The 22,183-nt window shown below is 45.2% G+C and overlaps 1 protein-coding gene across 2 annotated transcripts; it reads left to right on the top strand.

Annotated features, from left to right (window-relative positions):
• Positions 1 to 3,438: 3,438 nt before the first annotated feature.
• On the top strand, positions 3,439 to 21,885 carry LOC119167517 (kelch domain-containing protein 2-like). Of its 2 annotated transcripts, none has more exons than XM_075866144.1 (10): positions 3,439 to 3,653; positions 4,402 to 4,472; positions 7,860 to 8,081; positions 11,892 to 11,985; positions 14,671 to 14,739; positions 15,610 to 15,749; positions 17,869 to 17,981; positions 18,940 to 19,100; positions 19,878 to 19,924; positions 21,640 to 21,885. In XM_075866144.1, the coding sequence occupies exons 1-10, from the start codon at positions 3,558 to 3,560 to the stop codon at positions 21,770 to 21,772; spliced, it is 1,146 nt and encodes a 381-aa protein (XP_075722259.1). In that variant the 5' UTR covers positions 3,439 to 3,557; the 3' UTR covers positions 21,773 to 21,885. The 2 variants fall into 2 exon arrangements, with proteins under 2 accessions (XP_075722259.1, XP_075722260.1); XM_075866145.1 differs by having other exon boundaries at positions 3,440 to 3,707.
• Positions 21,886 to 22,183: the final 298 nt, after the last annotated feature.

The raw sequence follows: 22,183 nt of genomic DNA, 5'->3' as shown, positions 1-22,183 counted from the left end.
CACACTTCACACGAGAAAGGGCATGATGTGACGTTTCAGTGGCTGTCAAGTTACTGCGACGTCATAGGGAACGAACATACCGATACTGCCGCGCAGGCAGCTCTTGAAGGAACACGAGAAGAAGCCATACCACTTTCGCGGACCGACTTGCGCGTGAAATCACGTTTTCGCAATGGTGCCCACCAAGCATGCAGCGAGACGAATCGTCAACACAACCTGTCCTCTTTGATGGCTCCCCGCATGCCCACTGAGCTCGACCGAAGAGAATCCACCCTTCTTCATCGCTTATGGCTGGCATTGTCATTTAAAAAATCTTATTCCTTTGTCATAGGAATGGCCGACAACGCTCTCTGCGATGCCTGTCATTGCGAAGAGACGCTACACCACATCCTGTGTGATTGTTCGTTGTATGACATCCAGAGACAGTAACTGGCGTCCGTTTTCGCTCGCATCGACAACAGCCAAATGTCTGTGGACACTATTCTGTCAAGTGCCCGAGAGAAGACATTGCAACAGAAGGCGACAAAAGCTCTGTTGAAATTCCTACGCGACACGGACTTAAAGAAGCGGCTGTAACAGTAATGTCACCCACCGCAAAAGACAAGACTGGACTATGAGTGAGTGTGCGCGCGTGTGCGGCCGAATGTGCTGTGTTTATCTCTCTTCCCTCTCTGCTCTCTGTCTTTCATCTCCCCCTCCCCCTACCATGCGCAGGGTAGCAAACCGGCGACCCATAGGCTGGTTAACCTTCCTGCCGATCTCTTCCTCCTATTTTCCTTTCTTCCTTCCTGTAATCGCTCAGCTAATATTTTCATGAAAATCTTGCAATCTACATCTGTTAAGCTAATGGGGCGATACGATTTAATTAAGCGGAGTTTAGTTTTATCCTCTGTTTGTGGGATTGGAATAGTGTGCGCCGTCAGAAAGCTGCCGGGAGGCAACATCTTATACTTGTAAGCTTCATTGAAAAGACTAGTCAAAATCGGAGAAAATTCGGACTTAAACGTTTTGTAAAAGGCTGTGCTAAACCCATATGGTCCAGGTGACTTTCCTGGGTTTAGCCGTTCAATAGCTCTTTAAACATCCAAGTTTGAAATAGGCAGTTTTAACCCTACAACAAGACTTTCGGGCACTTTTGACATCATAGGTAAGAATTTCTTCCTAAACATTCCTATGTGAACCTCCGATCGCTTAAACAGATCGCGATAGTAATTGGAAAAAACGTTTCCTATTCCCTTATTATCTGTGTAAACGACACCATTGTGATGCATTCCGCTATGATATTTCTGCAGGCTTATCTCTTCTCTTCACCCAGTGACCGTTTTGTTTGTGATTCACCAACCAACAACTTTTCAGCACGAGCTCGAATTATAGCCCCCCTATAACGCTCAATGTCAAAAACTTCCAGCTTATGCCTAGCCTTGCGAATATCATCCGTGAACGTTCCTGGTGGTTTTGCTTCTTCCTATAGCAATGTAGTAAAATTATGTTTTAGTGATTATTCCTCCTTTCTCTTCTCTCGTTTAATTGCACGGTGCCGAGAACAGGACACGAACTCCAACACGTCCACAACCAACACGTCCACTGGGCAGATTACGCAGAATCAAACGGTACTCGTCATTTTCCATTGCAACGTTTCTGTAAACGCGGCCCGACTCGACCACTTCAACCACTCCGACGGAACACGACATGCTGCGTCTGAACGCGTCCGTGTCCAGAAACAGTGTCAGCATGGCCGATGGTGGAAAACAGTTGTTCCACATCACAACTTATCACGGGCGATTTTCATCTTGCCAAGCTTATGCAGTGCGTAAAGTTCTCTCGGCGGAAAACGTCGAAGGTGCGTGACTACATCGTCTGTTGTTCTCCGACAAAAAGCTTGCTCTGCTCTTTCGTCGGGGCGCACAAGCACGAGTGCGCCAACTTCTACGCGCGGATGTGTGTGCGCTTGCTGGCCGCCGCCACCGGCCATGCTCGTAAGTCATTCTCTGTAACTTAACAAACGACTGGTGCGTCGGCTTTTATAAATGAGCGGCACATGAGTGACCGATATAAAGGAGGAATGATTGTAATGCCCATTAATGCCATTGTAACCCGCCACGGTGGTCTAGTGGTTAAGGCACTCGTATGCTGACTCGCAAGTCGTGCAGGGTCCTCCGCCATGACGTCTCTCATAGTCATATGAACGTTCAACCCCGACAAATGGGATATGTTCTTAGTGTTATTGCACGAACCGGCAATAAAATCTGTCGAGTAGAGATATCACACGATCGAAGTGCCATGCGCGCCACATTTAGGCACACGTGCACAGCCATCAAATTCCGATTCACTACATGCATTATTTCCTTCTTGAGGAACGAATGCCGTGGAAAAGTTGAACAACGCCCTCGAACTCCCCCCCCCCCTCTATTTTATCTCCGAACAAAAAAAGTACAGATAAAGAGAGATTCAAAAAAAAAAAAAAAGAAGGTGCCATATGCGCTTTCGGTGTTTTGTCGATTAGAGATATCGCACACAACTGCATTGGCGTCAAATTTAAACCTGTGTGCGCACGGATTAAGTTTCCACGTGCGCGTGATGCAAGGAGGAACGAATGGCGACGAAATATTAAACAAGGCCCTCCACCCCTCTTCCTCCTCTCTAACAAAAAGAACAAAAAGAAAAGAATAGATAAAGAGAGATTCAAAAAATAAATAGAGTATGTCACGCGCACTGGGTGCCATATTTAAACCCATGTGCACACGCATCAAATTTTAATTGGCTATACGTATGGTCATGTGCGCGTGTGAAACGGGCAACCAATGACGTCACAAGATTAAACAACACCCTCCTCCTTCTGTTCCTTCTCTGCAAAAAAAAAAGTAAATAGATGGTGCCATCAGCACTTGGTGTCCTTTTAAGTACTGACCGTGCCCAATGCAGCTTAGCTTCGGTGATCGAACGAGAACCGGCGCATTCAGCATGGTATGGCCGATGGCGGAAAGCAGTTGTTCCACAACACAACCTATAGCGGACTATAGGCGATTTCCACCTTGCCAAATTCGCTTTACACGTGGCGTTTTGAACGCCGCGCGGTTGTCACGGTTACCATGCGACTTAGGCCATAGAGTTTTCATTCGCTAATAGCCACGCCACACAAAAGTCATTTGAATCAAAGTGAACTGAAACTCAACTACATTAAACCATGTTCATGCTTGTTGGAAAAAGAAAAATGCGGCAGAAACATGCTATCCGGAAAAACGTGAAATCCAAATTCACCAAAACATTAAATAGTGTTGCTTGATAACCACGAAAATAAAAAGCGGGAACTTGTATTAAAAAAATTGGCATTAGGTAGAAGTTGTGTTGTTGAAATCTTTATAGGTATAGTTTTTGTTTTGAAAAAATGAAAGTAGTTAGTTTAAGGTAGCAGCCAACACTAGTCGACGATAGCCGATCCAGTAGAAGTATTATTTAGCGACGAAAGCAGTGACGAAAGTTTGCGGGAGGTTGGGAAGCAGGCTGAGGAGATCTTCAAATGCGAGCGTCTTCTACGTTCCGGGCGCGAAACGAGCATCATGAGCAACGCGGAAAGTTCGACCAAACCGCTGCAGCGAACGGGACACGTCGCCACTGCGTACAAGAACGGCGTGCTCGTCTGGGGAGGCTACCGGGTAGGTTCGTCGCAGGAGGACCATTTGCGACGCCGGCGAATCTTTCGACAGGCGGTTCGTGTTTATTCGTTTCGATGTACGATGCGTGCGTCTTAATAGCACATCGCCGTGCGCGCATGTTTCTCGCTTCTCATACCGCTGCATCGCGCGCAATCGCTGCGCCTTGTCGATGCAGCGATGTGTGCACAGCTGACAACGTATACCAGTCTGAATCGCGTCTTGTCTGGAGCGTGCAGTCAACCAACGTTTTTTTTTGAAAGAGAGCAGAGATCGACGCAGTAATGATACCAAACGCAGTCATATGACGTGGTAGGTCCTCGTGCTTTAATTTAAGCGTGAACTTGTAGGTAATGCGACGCTGCAGGTGTGGGCGCCGTCCAAAGCCACGACCGCTCCAGACAAGTGTGATTCAGACCAAGCCGCTTTAAAAGTACTGCGTGTTTAGAGTGTGCCGTCAACCGCCTTGGTAAAGTCTAATATGTGCAGCGCAGCTTTCTGTGACAGTCGGCATCGGTGTTTGTGCAGCGTGCGATCGGCTAACGCATGAAGCGTCCTAATTGTGTGCATCGTGGCTCGGCTCGTAACGACCGGTGACCGCGCCTTAACTTTCTGCTTATCCGCGGCTTGCGACGCAGTTACCGACGTTGCGTGTTGTGGCGACTTGGCAAATGCGCGTGATGAAAAGACTTTCCCTGCCGATTGTGAGCATTGTGCGACCGTGTGTGTTTTCAAAAAAATATCATTGCAGGAGACGGAGCGAACGACGATATACCTGCCTGGCAATGAGCTCTGGTTTTACGATACCTTGCTCGAGAAATGGTAAGAAACGTTTTCTAGCTGTGTGAGTAACCATTAAACATGACGTATGAGGCACTCGCATGCCTGTTGCAGGCTCATGCACGTTTTTTTTTCTTTTTTTTTCACTAGTTCTACTTTTCGTAAAGCTAAGTAGACGCTGACTGTTGGTGGTGTGTGTGGGTGTATCGGTTAGGGATTGCCAGTGACACCAGCAATATCGAGCGTGTTGCAACGTTGCCGGCAAGAACAACAAAAAAGGCAGCAGTTACGAAAACGCGGCCATCTCGGGCCGTCAGCTATTCTTGGCTCGGGCCTCGCGAAACAAAACCGCGTCTGCGAGGCGGCGTGTGTGCTGCTTCCATGTGCGTCCCCTGGGCAGCGTGCCAAGCGCCTTTCATTCGCTTTGACGCGCGAGCCGCTCCTTTTGTCGCCTCGATCACAATGAGAGCACTAAGGTATTCTCGCAGGCTACGCCGCTTTCCACTTGCAAGACTACAACGTTAGCGAAACTGGCTACGGTTGTCTCGCCGAACACGAAACTGCGCGAGGCAAGGCCACCGTAACAAGACGTTCGCTTCCCGGCATGGCGCTTGCGTAATGCGGAAAGCGCGACAAACGGTCCTCATTTTTTAAAAGCGAAGCCTGTATTGCCTCGCTAACGTTGTTGACGTTGAAGGTGTGACGCAAGACAAAATGATCGGTACGCGCGAGCAGCGACCGCAATCAGATAAAGCTGCGTCGCTGCGCCGTCTGACACTGAGCGTCTGGTGACGAGACATCGCAGTGGGCATCCTTTCACATTCGCAGCCATCTCTCCTTACTTGCTAGCAGCAAGCTAACTGATCAGAACAAACCCCAGGCGGCCGCCATTAATTTGGCAACACAATATGGCCTCGCCATAATGTGCCTCCTAATTATATAGTGGTTTTTGCACAATAAACCCCATAAATCAATTAAATAAGATGTGTCAAACTCCCCTCAGCAAAGCAAAACGAAAAGTGTGTGTCATATTCGTTGGCTCTATGAAACTGGGGAACGCGTTTCTTCATTTTGAAAACCGTTATTAAAGCAGCATCTGTTTGCAACTCCCCTTAATTTTGTCACATGTGGCACACACTGGTGGAGCAAGCAGTAATGACGTAACCCAAGTTGCCGACAGATCACAGTTTAGCTTGACAACCATCTTGATCTGATCATTTCACTTCACATTGTTGGTAAGCCGCCTGTTCACTTGTGCGTAGAGAAGTATCGGTGAAATAAACAGCACTGCAAACTTTCCAAGAAGACGGGAGACAAGAACTTCACATACGCAGCACATCTATCAATTCATATTATGAAAATTAAACACAAAAAAGCGTGGGGGCATGGTGGGCGAACATCTGACAAGCAATTGTACATCCGAACCCGTCATTTTTTTCCAATTAACCCATCAACTGTGCATAAATTCCCTCCCAGAATGCAAGATCAAACATGTCTGGCACTCAAAATTTTTCACTATTTTGCTAGGAATTCCAGGTTTCTTTCTGTAAGCGCAGTAGGCCGAGAGCTCATGCATGTGGCAAACTTCCTTGACAACGTTACTGTAGGCTTGTGCAATTCCTTTTAATTTCATCCTTGCTATGTGCCAAAACAGTCGTGTCATCGAAGTTTAATTTACACTCGCTGCCAGAGCTGTGTTGGGCAAGACTGCGCTTGATGCCAAGTCTACAACTCAGTGATTTTAGCATATAGTAGAGATAAAAATTAAAAAGAAAAACAATTGTAGAGTAGAGACATTCAGTATGCTGCTAGAGAAGTGTGGTGCGCGTGCGAGCTCTTCGTCTATTGTGCTTACAGATGGGCAGGTGGCACTCCTAGGTTAGGGCAGATAATTTTGAGTGCTGCACATGTTTGATCAAGCACTATGATGAGCGCTTATGCTGGTAGGGGTAGCGTACTTAAAGAAAAATGTACAGGTTTCGGTTTGTGTTTGCATCCACTCTTGCTCATGCACTGTTTGCCTGCCCCCTTTTTCAATTTTTTTGTTTTCATTAAATTATTCGCTACATATGCTTCGTGTGTGATGATCTCATCTCCTGCCTTCTTTAAAGGGGATTCTGTCGAGAAAAACAATTTTTATTGCATTGATGAATAACACTTTCACGATTCTAAAATCACTGAGCCTGCTGCAACAACATGCTTGCTAAGCAAGGAAATGTGCCAGAAGAAAGTGTGGGCGGTGATGCTACCTTGAAGTTCCCATGCCGAACATGATAGATTATGGTGGCGTCTACTAGGGCCTACATTGTTCCTATTCGGTAAAAATGAAGTACATTGTCCTAGTGAGCCATAGACTCAATATAGCAAGGTTTAGGAAATTTCGTTGTGCTGAAATACGAAAATTCACTTAGAAATCTGTGAAGTTGTGGTGATTTCGATATGAAATTTAAAAATGAAACTATGGCCTTGATTTTCTTGAGTATTAATAAATGTACGAGGGTGAAATCAGTGACATTAGAGTTCACAGAGTACAAGTTGTCAATTTAAATCGATTTGTTGTTGCACCTTAGTGTCTCCTTAAACTGCTCGCTAGGTGCGCTGCTTACTCCACTTAGCAATTAGATGTTCCGACTAGCCACGACACAACCTATACTCAAAAGTATTGGATGTGTAGGGGCGTTTCCAAGGATTACATCATATAATGCATGCCTTCAGGAATGTTTTGGATCCATTTATGGCATTTACACCTCTGCCACATCTTCCAATGAAAAGTCAAGCCCTCAGGTGCCTAGAAAATGCTAAGCAAGAAAATGTGTCAGAAGAAAGTGTGGATGGTGATGCTACCTTGGTGCGCCTTAGTGTGCCCTAAAAAACTAATTGGCAGTTTTTTAAAGCTAGTTTCAGTTTTTGCATCCACTGATATCCTCACATCGTGTGAGCTTCTCGTAACAGACTCGCACGAAATGTGCTGTTTTCACGGCCACTTTGCTCTGTGGCTGCGATGGCGAAGCGCAAGTGGCCTTTTTGCGTGTTTTAATTTCTGACGTCACTACAACTAGCAGCACTGGTGCAAGATGTCAATGCCATAATGTGTGCTATTTTGAAAATCGACTTTAAGTGTCAAAATAAGATTATCAGCATTTACAGAGCTTCGCACTCTGCTTCGAGCCATCTCTGTATTCAGGAGATTCTATGGCTCAGTAAACTGATTTTTGAAAGAAATATGCTTTTTTAGTGCACAAGGAACGTTTCAGAAGGAAAGCAGATACAAAAGAGCACACACTTTTTGTCTTCTTTCTGAAACGTTGCCTGCACACTAAGAAAGTGTATTTCTTTAAAAAATGCAATACCAACCAGCCCAAGTAGCTGCTCTTTTGCAGTGAATTGAGCTTTGAAAATCAGTGTCGGCACTCTTTTAACGTGATGCAGGACGCCACGAAGCCTGGCGGGGGACATCCCACCGGGCACGTCGGGTGCAGTTGCCCAAGTGCTGGGGGATGCAATGTATCTGTTTGGCGGTTTCCTCACCGACCGCAACACGAACCAGCTGTACAGACTCGACCTGACCACACTCACATGGGAGCTGGTGGACGCGCAGGGAGACCTGCCCATCCCCTGCGACAAGATGGCAGGCTGGACGTATCGAGACTGGTGAGGTGCTGCCGCAGCCTTCACTCTCTGGTTATTTGTTTGTGCACGTCTTTAGACAGTGTTCCCGAAATACAAAGGGTTGGCACAATGCGGCTCGAGAAGCGACTGCTGTGCAACAGAAATAACATCCAGACACTTGTCACAGTGCTGGTGCGATGAGCACTGACCTTCCAAGCATCGCTTCTCTAGTGTGCATGAGGTGAAACCAAGAGAAAATTAAGCGACAGCTTTTGTTGGTTGAACGGCACTGTCTGTCCTGCTTTAAACAGAAAAGGCTTTAGCTGTTTCACGCATTCCTTATGAAGTCATGCTCAGTGCTTATTATCGATTTTCATCTACATGTCACTTTTATTATGAGATAAAGTGCATTCGGATAGAGGAGCAACTTGCTACCACTGGAGATTGAACTTGCAACCTTCGCATTGCGCATGGGACGCGCTACCAACAGAGCTGCGGTGGCAGCCAGTGACTCGTCCTGTTAGTGGGTTATTTCCCTTTGTGACTCTGAGAGTGTTGGCTATTTATTTATTTATTAGAATACCCTCAGGGCCCGTAGGGCATTACAGAGGGGGTGGGTACAACATTTTATAACACACAAGAAAAAAAGACAAAAAAAAAAAGAAACAAGTGTCAGATGCGCAAATCACGAAGGCAACATAAATAAACTAAAAATGTATAAGTAAGAATTCAAGCACATACAACACAAAAATAGATAATGAAAACTGCGTATAGTTACAAACATTGCTGAGAAATTGCAGTCTTGAATAACAAAGGGTCTGTTATTGTTACAACGGAAGAGGGAAGGTGGTTCCAATTGGCGGCTGTTTTCGGTAAGAAGGCTGCTGAAAAGAATTTGGTGCGGCAAAACGGAATGGCAACCTTATGCTGGTGATCAATGCGCGATGAGTGGTATGACGGTTGTGAAATGAGGTCTCGCTTCATTGATGGATTGTGAAAAAATATCTTATGAAAAAAATGCAGTCGCACCAGTTTCCTCCGGACAGTTAAATTGGGCAGGTCAAGGTTAGATTTCATTTCTGATATGCTAGCAGTACGGGAATAATTAGAACAAATGAACCGAGCTGAGCGGTTCTGAACAGATTCTAACGCGTTGATTAAATTTTGCTGCACGGGATCCCATATAGCGGACGCGTACTCAAGCTTTGGGCGAATTAGTGATCAGTATAGTAGAATTTCGAGGGACAGCGGAGCGCGAGAAAAGTTGCGGCGTAAGTATCCTAGCGTTCGGTTAGCGTTATTACAGATGTAGGTAACATGCGTGCGCCAAGATAGATTGTTGGTAATGTAAACGCCGAGGTACTTATATGAAGAGACATGCTGGAGGGGAACTGCGTTAATTCTGTAGGTACAGGGGGGAGAAATAGATCGCCGGGTTATTGACATGCATTTATATTTGTTAGAGTTGAGAGTCATAAGCCATTTATTGCACCAGGTTGAGACAGTGTTAAGGTCTGACTGTAGAAATTGGTTATCTGATTCATTGTTTATTTCGCGGTAAATTACACAATCGTCTGCAAATAGCCTTATAGTGGAGTTAATGCTGTCGGGGAGATCATTAATATATATAAGGAAAAGTAAAGGGCCTAATACGGAACCTTGGGGTACGCCGGATGTTACTTTAGAAAGAGGTGAGTTATAGTCATTAGTTGTTACAAACTGAGTGCGATTAGTCGGAAAGCATTCAATCCATTTAAGAATGTTCGGGTCAATGTTTAAGGCACTAATTTTCAGGAGGAGGAATTGGTGAGGTACTTTATCGAAAGCTTTTTGAAAGTCAAGAAAAATGCAATGCACAAGTGAGCCACGATCTAAAGCCGATGCTATGTCATTAGTAAAATAAAGAAGTTGGGTTTCACATGAGTAACTTTTTCGGAATCCATGCTGGTAGGGAGTAAAAAAAGAGTTTGATTCTAGGAATGAGACAAGGTTGGAGTAAATTATATGTTCTAACATTTTACAAGGAACACTGGTTAGGGAAATTGGTCTGTAATTGAGAGGAGACTGTGTGTTACCAGATTTGTGCAGAGGGACCACCTTCCCCACTTTCCAGTCAAGCGGCAAAGTGGAGGTCTGAATAGATTGCGAAAAGATTAGGGACAAGTAAATTGATGAATACAATGCAGTGTTTTTTTAGAAACTTTGAGTTGATTTCATCTACGCCACAAGAAGAGGATAACTTAAGCTTGTGAGTTAAATTTTGCACTCCAACGGCATCAACGGTAAGAGGATACATGGGTAAAAAATCACGACTAGGCATTTGTGGCAACGCAGAAGCAGAACAACTTGAAAAAGAAGTAACAAAAAAATCATTTAATGCAATGCAACACTCTTCACAGCGAACTGGCTGCCCGTCTGAGTTCGTAAGCGAAATGTTTTTCTTTTCCCTAGGTTTAACAGTTTTCCAAAACTTAGAAGGGTTGGTTACAAGAATTGAGGGAAGGGTATTATTAAGAAAAACGCGCTTGGCTTCCTTGATAGCTGCTCTGTATTCGGAAAGGACAGATTTGTACACGTGCCAACGGGCGAACGAATTAGTCTGCTTTGCCTGACGGAACAACCATTTCTTTTTATTCCGCAATTTTTTTATGTCAGTTGAGAACCAAGGGGGGCGTTGGCGACCCTCGATAACGTATGTGGGAATGTATCGCGTGATTAAAGATTCAACTTTCATTTTGAACAAGTTCCAGTTTTGTTGAACACTGCGATCAAAAAAGCCATTAGCAAAGCTCTCAAAATTCGATTCGAGTTCACTGTTGATTGAGTCATAATCGCCGCGTGAGTAGTCTCTTATTGTTTTCCGATTGTTTGACCGACGCCTTAAAGAACCTGTTAGATTGAAGTGCACAAAACAATGGTCACTTATGCCTGGGATATATGAAATAGAATGGACAAGGTCTGGTACAGTGGTGAGAATCAGATCAAGAACATTTGATGAAGTGGGGCCCATTCTTGTTGGCTGCGTTACGAGTTGGGTAAGGTTAAAGTCTTCGCACAGTTCCACGAAATGTAAACTGTCGGCTGAAAGTGAGCTTAATGAACAAGAAGGAAGTGACCAGTTTATTTTCGGGTAGTTAAAATCGCCTAGAAGAAAAACAGGTGTATGCGGGTGCCTTTTGACAATATCATTCAAAGCATCATGCAGTTGCTCGCAAAACACTGGCGTCGCACTCGGAGGGCGGTAACAGCCACAAATTATGACATTTTGATAGTTGACATGGAGGGAAACACAGACAAATTCTAAAGGTGATGCTATTACTACTTGGCTAGAAACTATATAATCAGCTACGGCTATAAGTACACCATCTCCTGGCGATTCTTCTCTATCACATCTGTAAATGGTATAATTATTTTCACAATCGAACAGCTCTACACTTGCAATGTTAAGGGTAAGCCAGGTTTCCGTTAACACCACTTTTGGCCTTGGTCGCTAATGGGAAACATTACTTTTTGCCAAACGGCATCATGTAACACCTGATCCTTAACAAGCTGGCAGCTGCTGACCTTTGCATAATTTGGAGGTTGTTCCCATTCGTAGCAAGCTGTTCTCTTCGTTCACATTGTTTTGTTTACCCCTATCTAACATTGACGATACTTGAATGAAAAACTACTACACTTCAGTTATCTGTTGGCTAACGAGAAACGTGTCTAACGAGAAACGACCCCATTAGTTCATTCTCCTATTCAATTGATGCACTCTTAGTGAATGCTGTATTGCATTTCAGTCCTCTCTTAGAGTAGACGGGAAGGCTTGAAAGACTACCATTGTCGTTTTTTTTCCCACATGTGCAGTCTATACGTGTTCGGTGGGTTTGGCATCTCACCACGTGCAGGAGTGCAGCGGCCAGCAGACTTTGTCTTCCTCCACGACATGCAAGCACCTTGGGTGAGCACTTCATTTCCCCCCACCCCAACCCCCCGCGCGTAAAGTTTTGCTGTCACAATTCAATATTGATATGTGAAATCCGGAGAAGACGGCACAATAATCTGACATGCCAAGTGATATGTGCCCTAGGCAGTATGTTTCCCTGTGTTAGAGCTAGTTCTTTCTAAGGAAGTAAAAAAAAAAAAATTCGGGAGTGGAAGCTCTCTTAGTGCCTTGCCAGCAAAAGTGAAGCCAGCTTTTTCCCTCCAAAGCTCCCGGAAACATGTTCTTTTTTGGTGGTGCCTATTTAGAGATCAAGTGACTTTGATCTTATAAGCAAATGCTGTGTCACTTATAAATTTAAAGGTTGTTCTTCCCAACAAATGTAAGACATTGAGAAGAGTATTGGTGACTTTGTCTACAATAAAATCGGCCATGACATCAAGGCTTATTAAGGATAACTAGTAACACAAAGACATAGTATCTGAGACGCAGACACAGCAGCAGCAGCTGAACCAAGAAAACTATGGACCATCTCCCCAAAGGGAACCCTGACGGGATGCGAAGCAGCAGCGGTGCGCACTTCGTTGACCAAGTGTAAATGGGCGTCGACGAGGGTGCTGGAAAAACGGTTTGAAGCGAAACTTGGTGTAGCGTTTACCGGAGTAAACTCTTGTTCGAAATGCAAAGACTCTGGAGAAGGGACGCGTTGAAGACGCTTGCGCTTGGCTTTCTCGGCTCGTGTCTCCTCGGTGTTAACCACGTGCCGTCTCAATTCTTGAATGCAATCAACGTTCTTGACTCGTGCCTCGTCGGTGTCGCTGGTCTTCCACTGCCGACGCTTGCGTTTGGCTTCCCTGGCTCGCGCCTCGTCGGTGTTTCAGGCGCGCCGTTGCCATTCGCAAAGGAAATCAGCTTCGCTAACTCGCAACGGCGGCGGCGGCCGGAAAGGTACGCGCACACTAGCGAGAAGCATGCCCCAGCGGCGTCTCGCTCATCGGCATGATTGCGGGGCAGGCAGTGGCACGCTGTCCACATTGACGGCGCCGCGGGACCACAACCGGGCTAGACGACAGCGCACGAGCGCACGCAGCACGCCTACCCGCGGCTTTTTCTCGCAGACAGATGGAAAGGGGTGGCCTGGGTGAAAAGATAATGCCGACTTGAGGAGTGGGCTCGAGTGTTGCAAGGGGTGGAGAGGGTCAAGCGAGAGAGATGACACGCAGCGACAGGCTAGGGAGAGAGTTACGTCACACACGCACACTGCGAGGGAAGGCCTGGCCTACTTGGCACCGCCCCGTTGCAGAGGGACAGGGTTACGCAGGCTAGTTAAAAAGCTGCTTCGCATTTAAAAAGTTGCCACATTAAACCTGTCAGGTATGCGAAGAGAACGCTCCATTTCCTTTGCGGAACGCTGACAGTTTATTACGCCCCTACTAAAATGGTGGCTGCAGCCACCATCTTTTGTAGGGGCACGGCTTCACTTTTAAACAATAACTTTCACTCCAGCAATTTTTTTTATCCTTGGTTCTTTTCGCCAGAAGTTTTATCACAATGCAGTGTTGTGTTGCAGCAGAGCTTACTACTGAAAATTGCGCTATTATGAAGCAGAAATAAGGTCCCCGCTTCATGAGCTGTGCATATCTCTAGAAAAGCACCTTGCTAAATTAACTTCCATAACTTGCAGCTGTGCCTCTGTAATGAGTACTTTGCTGAACTGTGAAAAGAAACACGCAGTACCTGTGAAACTTATAACAATTAACGCAGTGCATTAAATGGCCCCATCGGCTGCTTAATGGAAGTATTAATATTGTCAATAAAGCATCTTACGAAAGGAACTTTTGAAATCGGTTTGTTATTTTTTATGTTGGAGGAAATTGAACTGTCCCATTACCATGCCTCCATGAGGCAAGTGCCACTACCTGTGCCCTCATCCTGAGCTTAGTCTTGAGTGATGTAGCTTGCCTTGCATTCTCTCAGATGCCGAAGAGAGAACGTCATGTTGGCGAAAAATGAAGGCCTGGCAACATTTTTTTCTTCATCTATTTTGCTTCTCAGCATGCTTGCAGCAGCGTCGTTGTGCTTTCTATAGTTTACGAAGCATTGAAGTCGCATAGTATTTTGGCCACAGCCTGTCTGGATGCACGCCTGTGACCCTGATCCGGCCGTGAGAGTTCCCAGAAGTGTCCGTGATGTACGCATGAGTTTTGCATTTCCCTCTATCTAGAAGTGTAATGCGGCCTTTTTGTTTCAAACTTCAACCATTTTTGCATCATTCTGGCGTTTTACAAGTTGCAAATGCAATTGCAACCGAGCGATATGTTGTCACACTTCTTTCTTTTGCTGCACCCCTGGCTTTGTGAGTCGCATTTTAAAAGTAGCTTTAGGTTGGCTTATAACAGGAAGAGAAAACGCCGTCAAATTTTGATGGGAACAAGATGAGGAGAGCACAACATCCGCGCCGTTGTGTCCTGTCAAAATTTCGGGTTGTTCTTTTTCCTGTTATAAGCACGAGCCAATTACAACTAATCGAAGCCTCAACCTTAGCAAGCTTCTGAGTTGGCTGTTACATATGTTGTCTCGGTTTTCCACAAACGTTATCCAGCCCAACTGAAGGTTACTGTGTTGTGAACAGTGCTTTTGGTAGTTGCTCCATTGGTATCATAACAAACTGACTGACTTTTTTACAATTTCCGCTTCATACAGAGGGGATGGTCCAACCAGCTGGTGGCATTCAACACCCAGACCAACTCGTGGAGTTGGCCCATGTACAAGGTTTGTGACTGAACTCAATTCTTAAAGGGACACTGCACGAACGTGTTATCGATTTAACCTGATGGGTTGCACTCCGAACGCTTCTTGGACACAAGCGAGCTCATTGCTGTTTCCTTTCACCGAGAAACATTTCAGCAGCTTGTGCCGTGTGCCGAAAGAAATGATGGTGCAGTGACCTAACGAAACACTTATAAAAGTGGCATTGGGCACTGCATGTCACACACTGTGTGCTTCTTCCCCTCGATCCTGTTTTTGCGCTGTTTATCATCAATGTACCTGTTTGCCAGCTGGCAGTGTCGACATTGCCAAATTTGCGTTACTTCCAGCAAATTGGTACTTCCAGACACAGCATGAGCTGTGTCTGGTAATACACCGGTAGTGATAAGAGCACCATCAATGGTCAAAACCCAAGAGCTGCCTGCTAGCAAAAACCCTGACCCCCCAAGCCACGGGCTTGGTAAGCAGGAGTCGGTGGATGTTGCTTTATGGGTAGCCTGTTTTCTAGTTCAACGGGGCTGACTGAAATGAGACAGTTTGCACTACCTGAAAATGTTGAGCAGAAACTGTCGAAAGGTGACCGTCAGTCAGATATAGCTTCTGCGTAGTCTTGCCAACACATGCTTTTTCACTCACTAGCTCTATCGGTGGGTTTTCTGGGCGTTGTCAAGGATGGTCATTGACATCTTGTAGCAGAGTCAATAGACAGCCTCACTGCTGCTGCCAATGCTATGATTCTAGTGAAGGTGAAGCTCAAGCGTAAGCATTGTATGCGAACTGACACCAAACGTAAAAGTTTGGGTGGGAAATGTGCCTGCTAATGTGAATGAGCAAGTATTTTTCTTGGGACAAGAACGCTGACCAATTTTCCAGGGCACGGCACCAGTGGCACGAGCCGCTCACGCGGCTGCGCGGATCGACGGCCAGGTGTTCATCTTTGGTGGCCGTCACCAGCAGAGTAGGCTCAACGACATCCATCGGCTGGACCTCGCCACTATGCATTGGACTGGCGCGTAAGTGAGCACCAGAACCTCACCCAGCCTGTTATCAATCCTAATCGCTGAGGAAAAAGTATGGCATCCTTCGAGTTACCGAACGAACAACCTAAATCTTTGTTGTTAAGGGGGCAGACTGGTCTTTGGGACCAAAAAGTGACAAAAAAAAATTCAGTTTTGAAGATTGACATATTTAGTTTCTGCACGCATTTTTCTATCTCTGTGCAAATTTTCACACACCAAGAAGCAGTAATTTTTTCGTCATGCCATTCTAACTGTCCAGATTCTTGGTGCTATTAACATGCAGAACCTGCCAAAAAAATGGGGAACCGATTTCAAGGCTTCTTTATAATTGGCCCCCACCTGTGATAGAAGCTCTGCTACAAATTTATGAGCACCTTTATGAAGATTGCAAAACATGCACACCATGATTGTTGCTTTTTGAGGAAGCTGTGTTTTCAGTTTTTTCCATTTTTCTCAAAAAAGTAAATTTATGATTTTTCAATTTTAAGGCCTCAACATCTATGCAGCTAGGGCAGGTACAACAATAATTCTATTTGCAATGGAAGCCTGTATGTGTGTAGAATGCAAGTATGGGAGCAGAATTTAGAGCACAGACTCATCAAAATTGTAATACGATTCCAACTGCTTTAAAAAATAGATGATTCATTTTGCTGTAAAATAACCAAGAAAGGCCTAAAAACAAAAAACTCTTGCATACTTTCGCTCTATAGGCATTAGTCTATGTTGGCATATCTTAAATAACACTTTTTTTCTATGGCGGCCTTAAACAATAGGGGGAAACTTAAGCTATCTCAGGAACAAGATGAGTTACAGGAAAGCTAATTAACTATTTGAAATCAGTAGATAAAACTGCATAATCCTGGGCAGTTTGATCAAGATCACTGAAGAAAATTCAAAAAATGTCTAAGACCAGTCTGCCCCCTTAAGCAAAATACACTAAACAGTGCCGACGCTGATACAAAAAAAATCCCTCGGCCACGGACTGGCAGATCAGGTATATTTTCCATTCACCGCTAATCACTGTATTTCCTTTTGCTTTTCCCTTTCTCTGTTTATTATAAATAAATGTACCATGAGGTCTGGTATTTCTGCCGTGTGTTCTTGAAAGGCATTGTACTGCTGCCACACCTTTGGTGGAATGTGGAGGGCTCAGCATGCTTAGAGCGAGAAAAGCAATCCGGAAACTACAGGTTTCATGGGAAAATATTCTAGCAGGGAAGCCAACTTACGCGTGTTTGCAGTGTGTACGCGATGCACTGTAATACCCTGCAGTGCACCTGTAAAATATTTTTCACACAAATTTGAAAAAAAGTATTCAGTAAACAGGGAACAGCAAGATTGGGGAAGAAGTACTGCTAAATACTAAAACGGACGCATTGCTCGCAGCTACGCTTCAGAATGATTTAATATGTAGTAAGTTTAAGGCATAAAGCAGTCCTTGACAGAAGTCTGGTGTTTTTTTCGCGCTTCTGCCACAACCAAAGCCTTTTCAAGTGATGCTTTGTATGGCCTAATGGCAGTCCACATCAACAAGATCATAGGCATTCTCCAATCAGTATACAGTAGACTCTCAGTAAACGCAAATCTGTTAAACGGAAATAATGCTTACATGAAACAAGTGTTTCTGGCAGGATTGGTTTTGAGCCTGTATTCTGCCACCTTTTTTCTGGATATATACTTAAAACATGTACGAATGCTTATTTTGATGTTACTGCTGCCATATGAAGGCCTTCAGGTATGATGTAGCTTTTCATTTGACGAACCCCCAACAATTTTGTTGGCAAATTAAAACCGTTCTGGTTCTGATTATTCACCTTTTAATAAATGGAACTCCTACTAAATGGAACATATTTATCTGGTTTCTTCAGGTTCCGTTTAATGAGGGTCTACTGTACTAGCACAGTGACAGTTTGGAGCGTATCAAGCAGGAACGTCACGTGGATAGGCGAATCTAATACATTAGGTGATCATGGGTTCTTCTCTGGTACTGGACAACAGAAATATTATACATGCAGGAAAACGCTTACAGAGGCTGTCCATAAGGTAATGAGACAGGGTCTGGTAAAAAAAAAAGTTCATTGATCTGACCGGTACATGTTACTATTGGTTGCAGGTTGAGGACCATAGGCGAAAAGCCACGCGGTCGGTCGTGGCACAGCTTCACGGCACTTCCCCCATTCCGCATCGTCCTCTACGGGGGGTTCAGCCAGACGGAAGAGCCACTGTGTAAGTTGGTGCACGTCGACCATTACGTTTGGTCAGGAAAGAAGTGATTGTGCTTGTGGAAACGTTTCACGGGATGTTGAATGTAAGATGCTAGAATTGTGCTGCAGAGGCAAGCATTAGAGGACACAAGAGGCTCTGTTTATAACAAGTAAAGAGTCTTGGACTAGTGGCTGCAAAGAAGTAGCACTTGCACAAGTTGCACTTGCACAAGTTGCAAATGGTGCTTGGTTTTTGTGTTGGGCACACTAAGGTTTGGTGAGGTGCACCATGTGTCGCACCGATAGCTTTACGCCAAGCTACGGTACACGGTGACAACCGAGAAGCGAAGCTTCTTGTCTAAGGCCAGACTGGCCTCATTGTGATGCAGCCTATCATTTTCGTTCATCACAGGCATACGACAAGCATTAGTAACGTATTGCTCTATGCTTAAGATCAGTCGTCAATTCTAGAGCTCTTAGGCTTAAAACGACTGTAGTACTCAAATTTGGACTGTCTTGGCAGATAACAGATAACAACACCACTGTCGCATGGGAACTTTTCGTCAAAAATGGGACCAATCTGTATCAGGCTCAATTCAGAACAGAGGCTGCTGCACAGTTACTTTAAATCTTAATCAGGCCCTACTAAGGTCAAGAAGAAGATTGTGATTTGACTGATGTCCAGGTGAAGCTCCATCTTGATTAGTTTCGACTGTGTAGCAGCATTCATAGTAAAGCACGATCAAGAAATCTCATCTACATTTACTCTGGTTGTGATAAAAAGTGCCTGTCTGACATCAGTTCAAGTCTGGTATGCCCAGAACTGCTGGTGGTCACCAGCAAACGCTTACTACATGATGTTGCAACGAACACTGACAGTATTGGCGGCACTTGGCTATCGGGGGGGGGGGGGGGGGGGCAGCCATTATGTTGAGGAGAAGCTGCCACCTTCCTACGAAATACACTCCTCATCGTTGCAGCCGACTGCTGGTTGTTTGTGGTTCCTGCCCTGACCTGGGTGCGCGTCGAGGTGCAGCTCCCCCCACGACTGTGGCACTCGGCCTGCCTCAGCTGCGAGCTGGAGGTCATCGTGTTCGGTGGATGTGCGGGGAACATCTTCCAGCGTGACGGCATCCAAGCGGTCAGTCTACGGTAGTTTCGTTTCTCCTAACTGAGCGCTAGACTTTCGGTCTGTTGCCCTCCGACCATCGCTAGCATCTATAATGGTACAAGTGAGGTTCTGCATTAATTTTTGTCCAAATAAAGAAAGTGGGATCAGTGGTAGTCACGAGGTGCACTTTGTGTACAAGTGCCGAGTGTTGCTTTACCAGTTGCCGTTTGTTCAAAGAACAGTGTGCGAGGAAGTTTATAATGAGAATATGCTCGCCGGGTTGGTTCCCAGACATTTGTGTACAGTATGTGCGGAATCGACCCACTCTCAAGGGTCGCACTCATAAAGCCAGGTTCTGTGCTACCAGTTTTCATTGATGCAACTGCAAGCCAAGTGGTCAGAGTGTCTAATCACTGATATTGATCGCAACCAACAGACTTGAATAATGAAGCCAAGGAAATTGTGGGGAGTGTTATTTGTAGTAGTGATGATGTAAATGTGAAGAAATGAAAGTGGATGAAGAAACAACTGGTCGCCAGCAGGCACCAAACCTGTAACGCCCGAATAATGCTCCCGATGCTTTACCAATTGATCTATGGCAGCTGTCGTCCTCCCCTGACACTTCATCAGGTATATATATATATATGCATTTAAGCCTGAGAGTGTTAGCTCCCTAGCTACCGAATGTATCACTAATGTATTTGAGCATACTGTAAAGCTGCCAGTAGATAGCTGTTATGTCAGTTTAGTGATCTCACTTGGGGAAACATGGCGTTTCATGTGCTTTCTTTCTTTTCTTTGTCGCAGGAGGACACAGTGATCACTCTTTCCTTTTCGCCGAGAAGCCTCTACCGGTGGGTCCGCATTGCTTGAGCAGCCAATTATAGCGTTATTAGCGTGTGTATTCCTTGCTGTTCTATCCAATCTCGATACACTGTGTTCAATGTTAAGTTGGCGCAGTAAATCTACTGCAGACACAATAGTGTACAGTGTACATGCCTTCCTTATGTCAACATCGTAGTGAATGCAGCCATAACTGCATAGTGTGTGCATGTCCTGCACTCGTCCGATGCCTGTCCGTTCTATGATGTTAGCAGAAACTCAGTGGGTGCATAGGGCTGCCAGCATTATTCAGAAGACCATCTGTCTGAAATACATTTTCTTGTTTTTTTTTTTTCCTTTCACAAACAGTTTTTTGTACTATCTCTTGCATTTGTTTTCTTTGTACTAGCACTTTTGTGATAATTTATAATGCCGTTGTTAAGTATATCCGACTGTTCTCGATTTGGTTATAATCTATATTTCATTATGTTCATTTCTCGTTTGTTTGCACAGTTATTGCTGCTGTAACGCTCATATTGTTACGATCAAGGGATCGACTCTGAAGAGTAGACACAGATTAGCTCGCGCCAGTCTATCTTCTTTGTCCTCTTCATTTTCATGCCATTGGCACGTAGCATGACCCTCGGCAATGGAGGCACCGTCTTGCTGCTTTAAAGGTCGTCATCTGATGCATTCTTGTAGAGCTTGATCCGTGAGACGTGTACAATATCACTGGACCGCACAGCAGATGATGTACAGATGGGGCTGATGTCATAGGTGACAGGTGTTACTCGAAGCAATAGACGGTACGGTCCCGCGTAATGAAACAAAAGAGTTTTTCTGATAGGCCCACCAGACGATAAGGAGACCAGAGTAAAACGAAGGTACCGAGAGCGAAATGTACGTCTCGATGTTTCGCATCGCATCGACAGCATTGGTTGGTCTGTGACGCCATTAGCCGAGCGCGGGCAAGCTGACGGGCATGATCGGCTCACGCAATCGCGTCGCGGGCATACTCACTGGTGGACGAGGTATGAGCTGAGATGACCCCGTCCTGTGGTAAAGTAGGCTCTCTTCCGTACAATAAGTAGAACAGCAAAAAGCCTGCTGTGTTGTGACGGGACGAATTATGCGCGAAAGTTGCGTAGGGTAAGGCAAGGTCCCAGTCTCAGTGGTCGGGCGACTTGTACATAGCGAGCATATTTGTGCGAGTACGGTGAAAGCGTTGCGTAAGGCCATTTGTTTGAGGGTGGTAAGCGGTGGTCAGTGTGTGTTGCATGGAACAAGAACGCAGGATGTCAGCGATGACTTGAGATAGAAATGTACGGCCACTGTCTGTGAGGACTTGTGTTGGGGCACCGTGAACCAATACAACGTCCCGTAACAAGTAGTCAGCGACGTCAGTTGCTCGCATAATAGCGTAGCGTGTATCGTAATCTGTAATCACGACTATCCATTCGTTTTCCACTGTTGATGTGGGAAAAGGACTAAGCAGGTCTAACCCAACACGTAAAATGGTTCCGCAGATATGTCGGTCATTACCCACTGATGATACCCACAAATTATGAGAGGTCACCTGGGCAGTTTCCATCTTTGGGACCTTCTGATGCCGTATGTATAATGCAAGCCTATTTGCTTGAATATGCAGTAAAAATTTATAAATAAAGTACAGTTGTACTTGAGTACAAAATTGGCATATGACAAAAGCTTTTTGTACGAGAAATAAGCTTTTTATGTTTTTCAACAGGATCTGCCTGGAACGGGCTCTGCGGCTCAGACACGTCCTCCAGTCCCAGTGGCCAATGCTGCCCCCATCAGTCCGAGACACGCTATACCTCATGCATGGGAACACGCAAGGCTCTAGGCTTGATGGATCGTGAACAAGCAACGCTCGCCTCTTGCGAAATGACGATGCAATATTAACCCCTGTACATAAAATTGACATAACGTTACAATTTATATGAACTAGAGTAAATAAAAATTTCCATTGAGACATCTGGTGACATTGTCGTGTCATCATGGACACAAGTGGGGCCGGCTAACCCTGCCAGGAGTGAAATGTACAGCAACGATTTATGCGCAGTCTCCTACCAATATGAAAAGAAAAGCATTAACAACCATCCTTCGTGTATGCTGCAACAGTGATAAAGAAATTAGCGAGACTTTCCACGCCCCAAGACTACAACGCTAAATCACAAAGCAAACAGAACGCACACTACGCAAAGATTGATAAAAACATTTAATTACGCAGTTCCCATGTCTCATGTTCCTTGCATCAGACTCCATTAAGT

Source organism: Rhipicephalus microplus, chromosome 6 (assembly GCF_043290135.1).
Source record: "Rhipicephalus microplus isolate Deutch F79 chromosome 6, USDA_Rmic, whole genome shotgun sequence".
Taxonomy (NCBI): Eukaryota; Metazoa; Arthropoda; class Arachnida; order Ixodida; family Ixodidae; genus Rhipicephalus; species Rhipicephalus microplus.
This window is presented reverse-complemented; position numbering and strand designations above follow the sequence as displayed.

What these genes read in the sequence shown, in the direction of transcription:
- LOC119167517 (XM_075866145.1), top strand. Translation starts at nt 3,558, where the DNA reads ATGAGCAACGCGGAAAGTTCGACCAAACCGCTGCAGCGAACGGGACAC. An exon ending in ACTATGCATTGGACTGGCGC is followed by an intron (nt 15,750 to 17,868) that starts GTAAGTGAGCAC and finishes TATTGGTTGCAG; the next exon opens with GTTGAGGACCATAGGCGAAA. An exon ending in CCAGACGGAAGAGCCACTGT is followed by an intron (nt 17,982 to 18,939) that starts GTAAGTTGGTGC and finishes TCATCGTTGCAG; the next exon opens with CCGACTGCTGGTTGTTTGTG.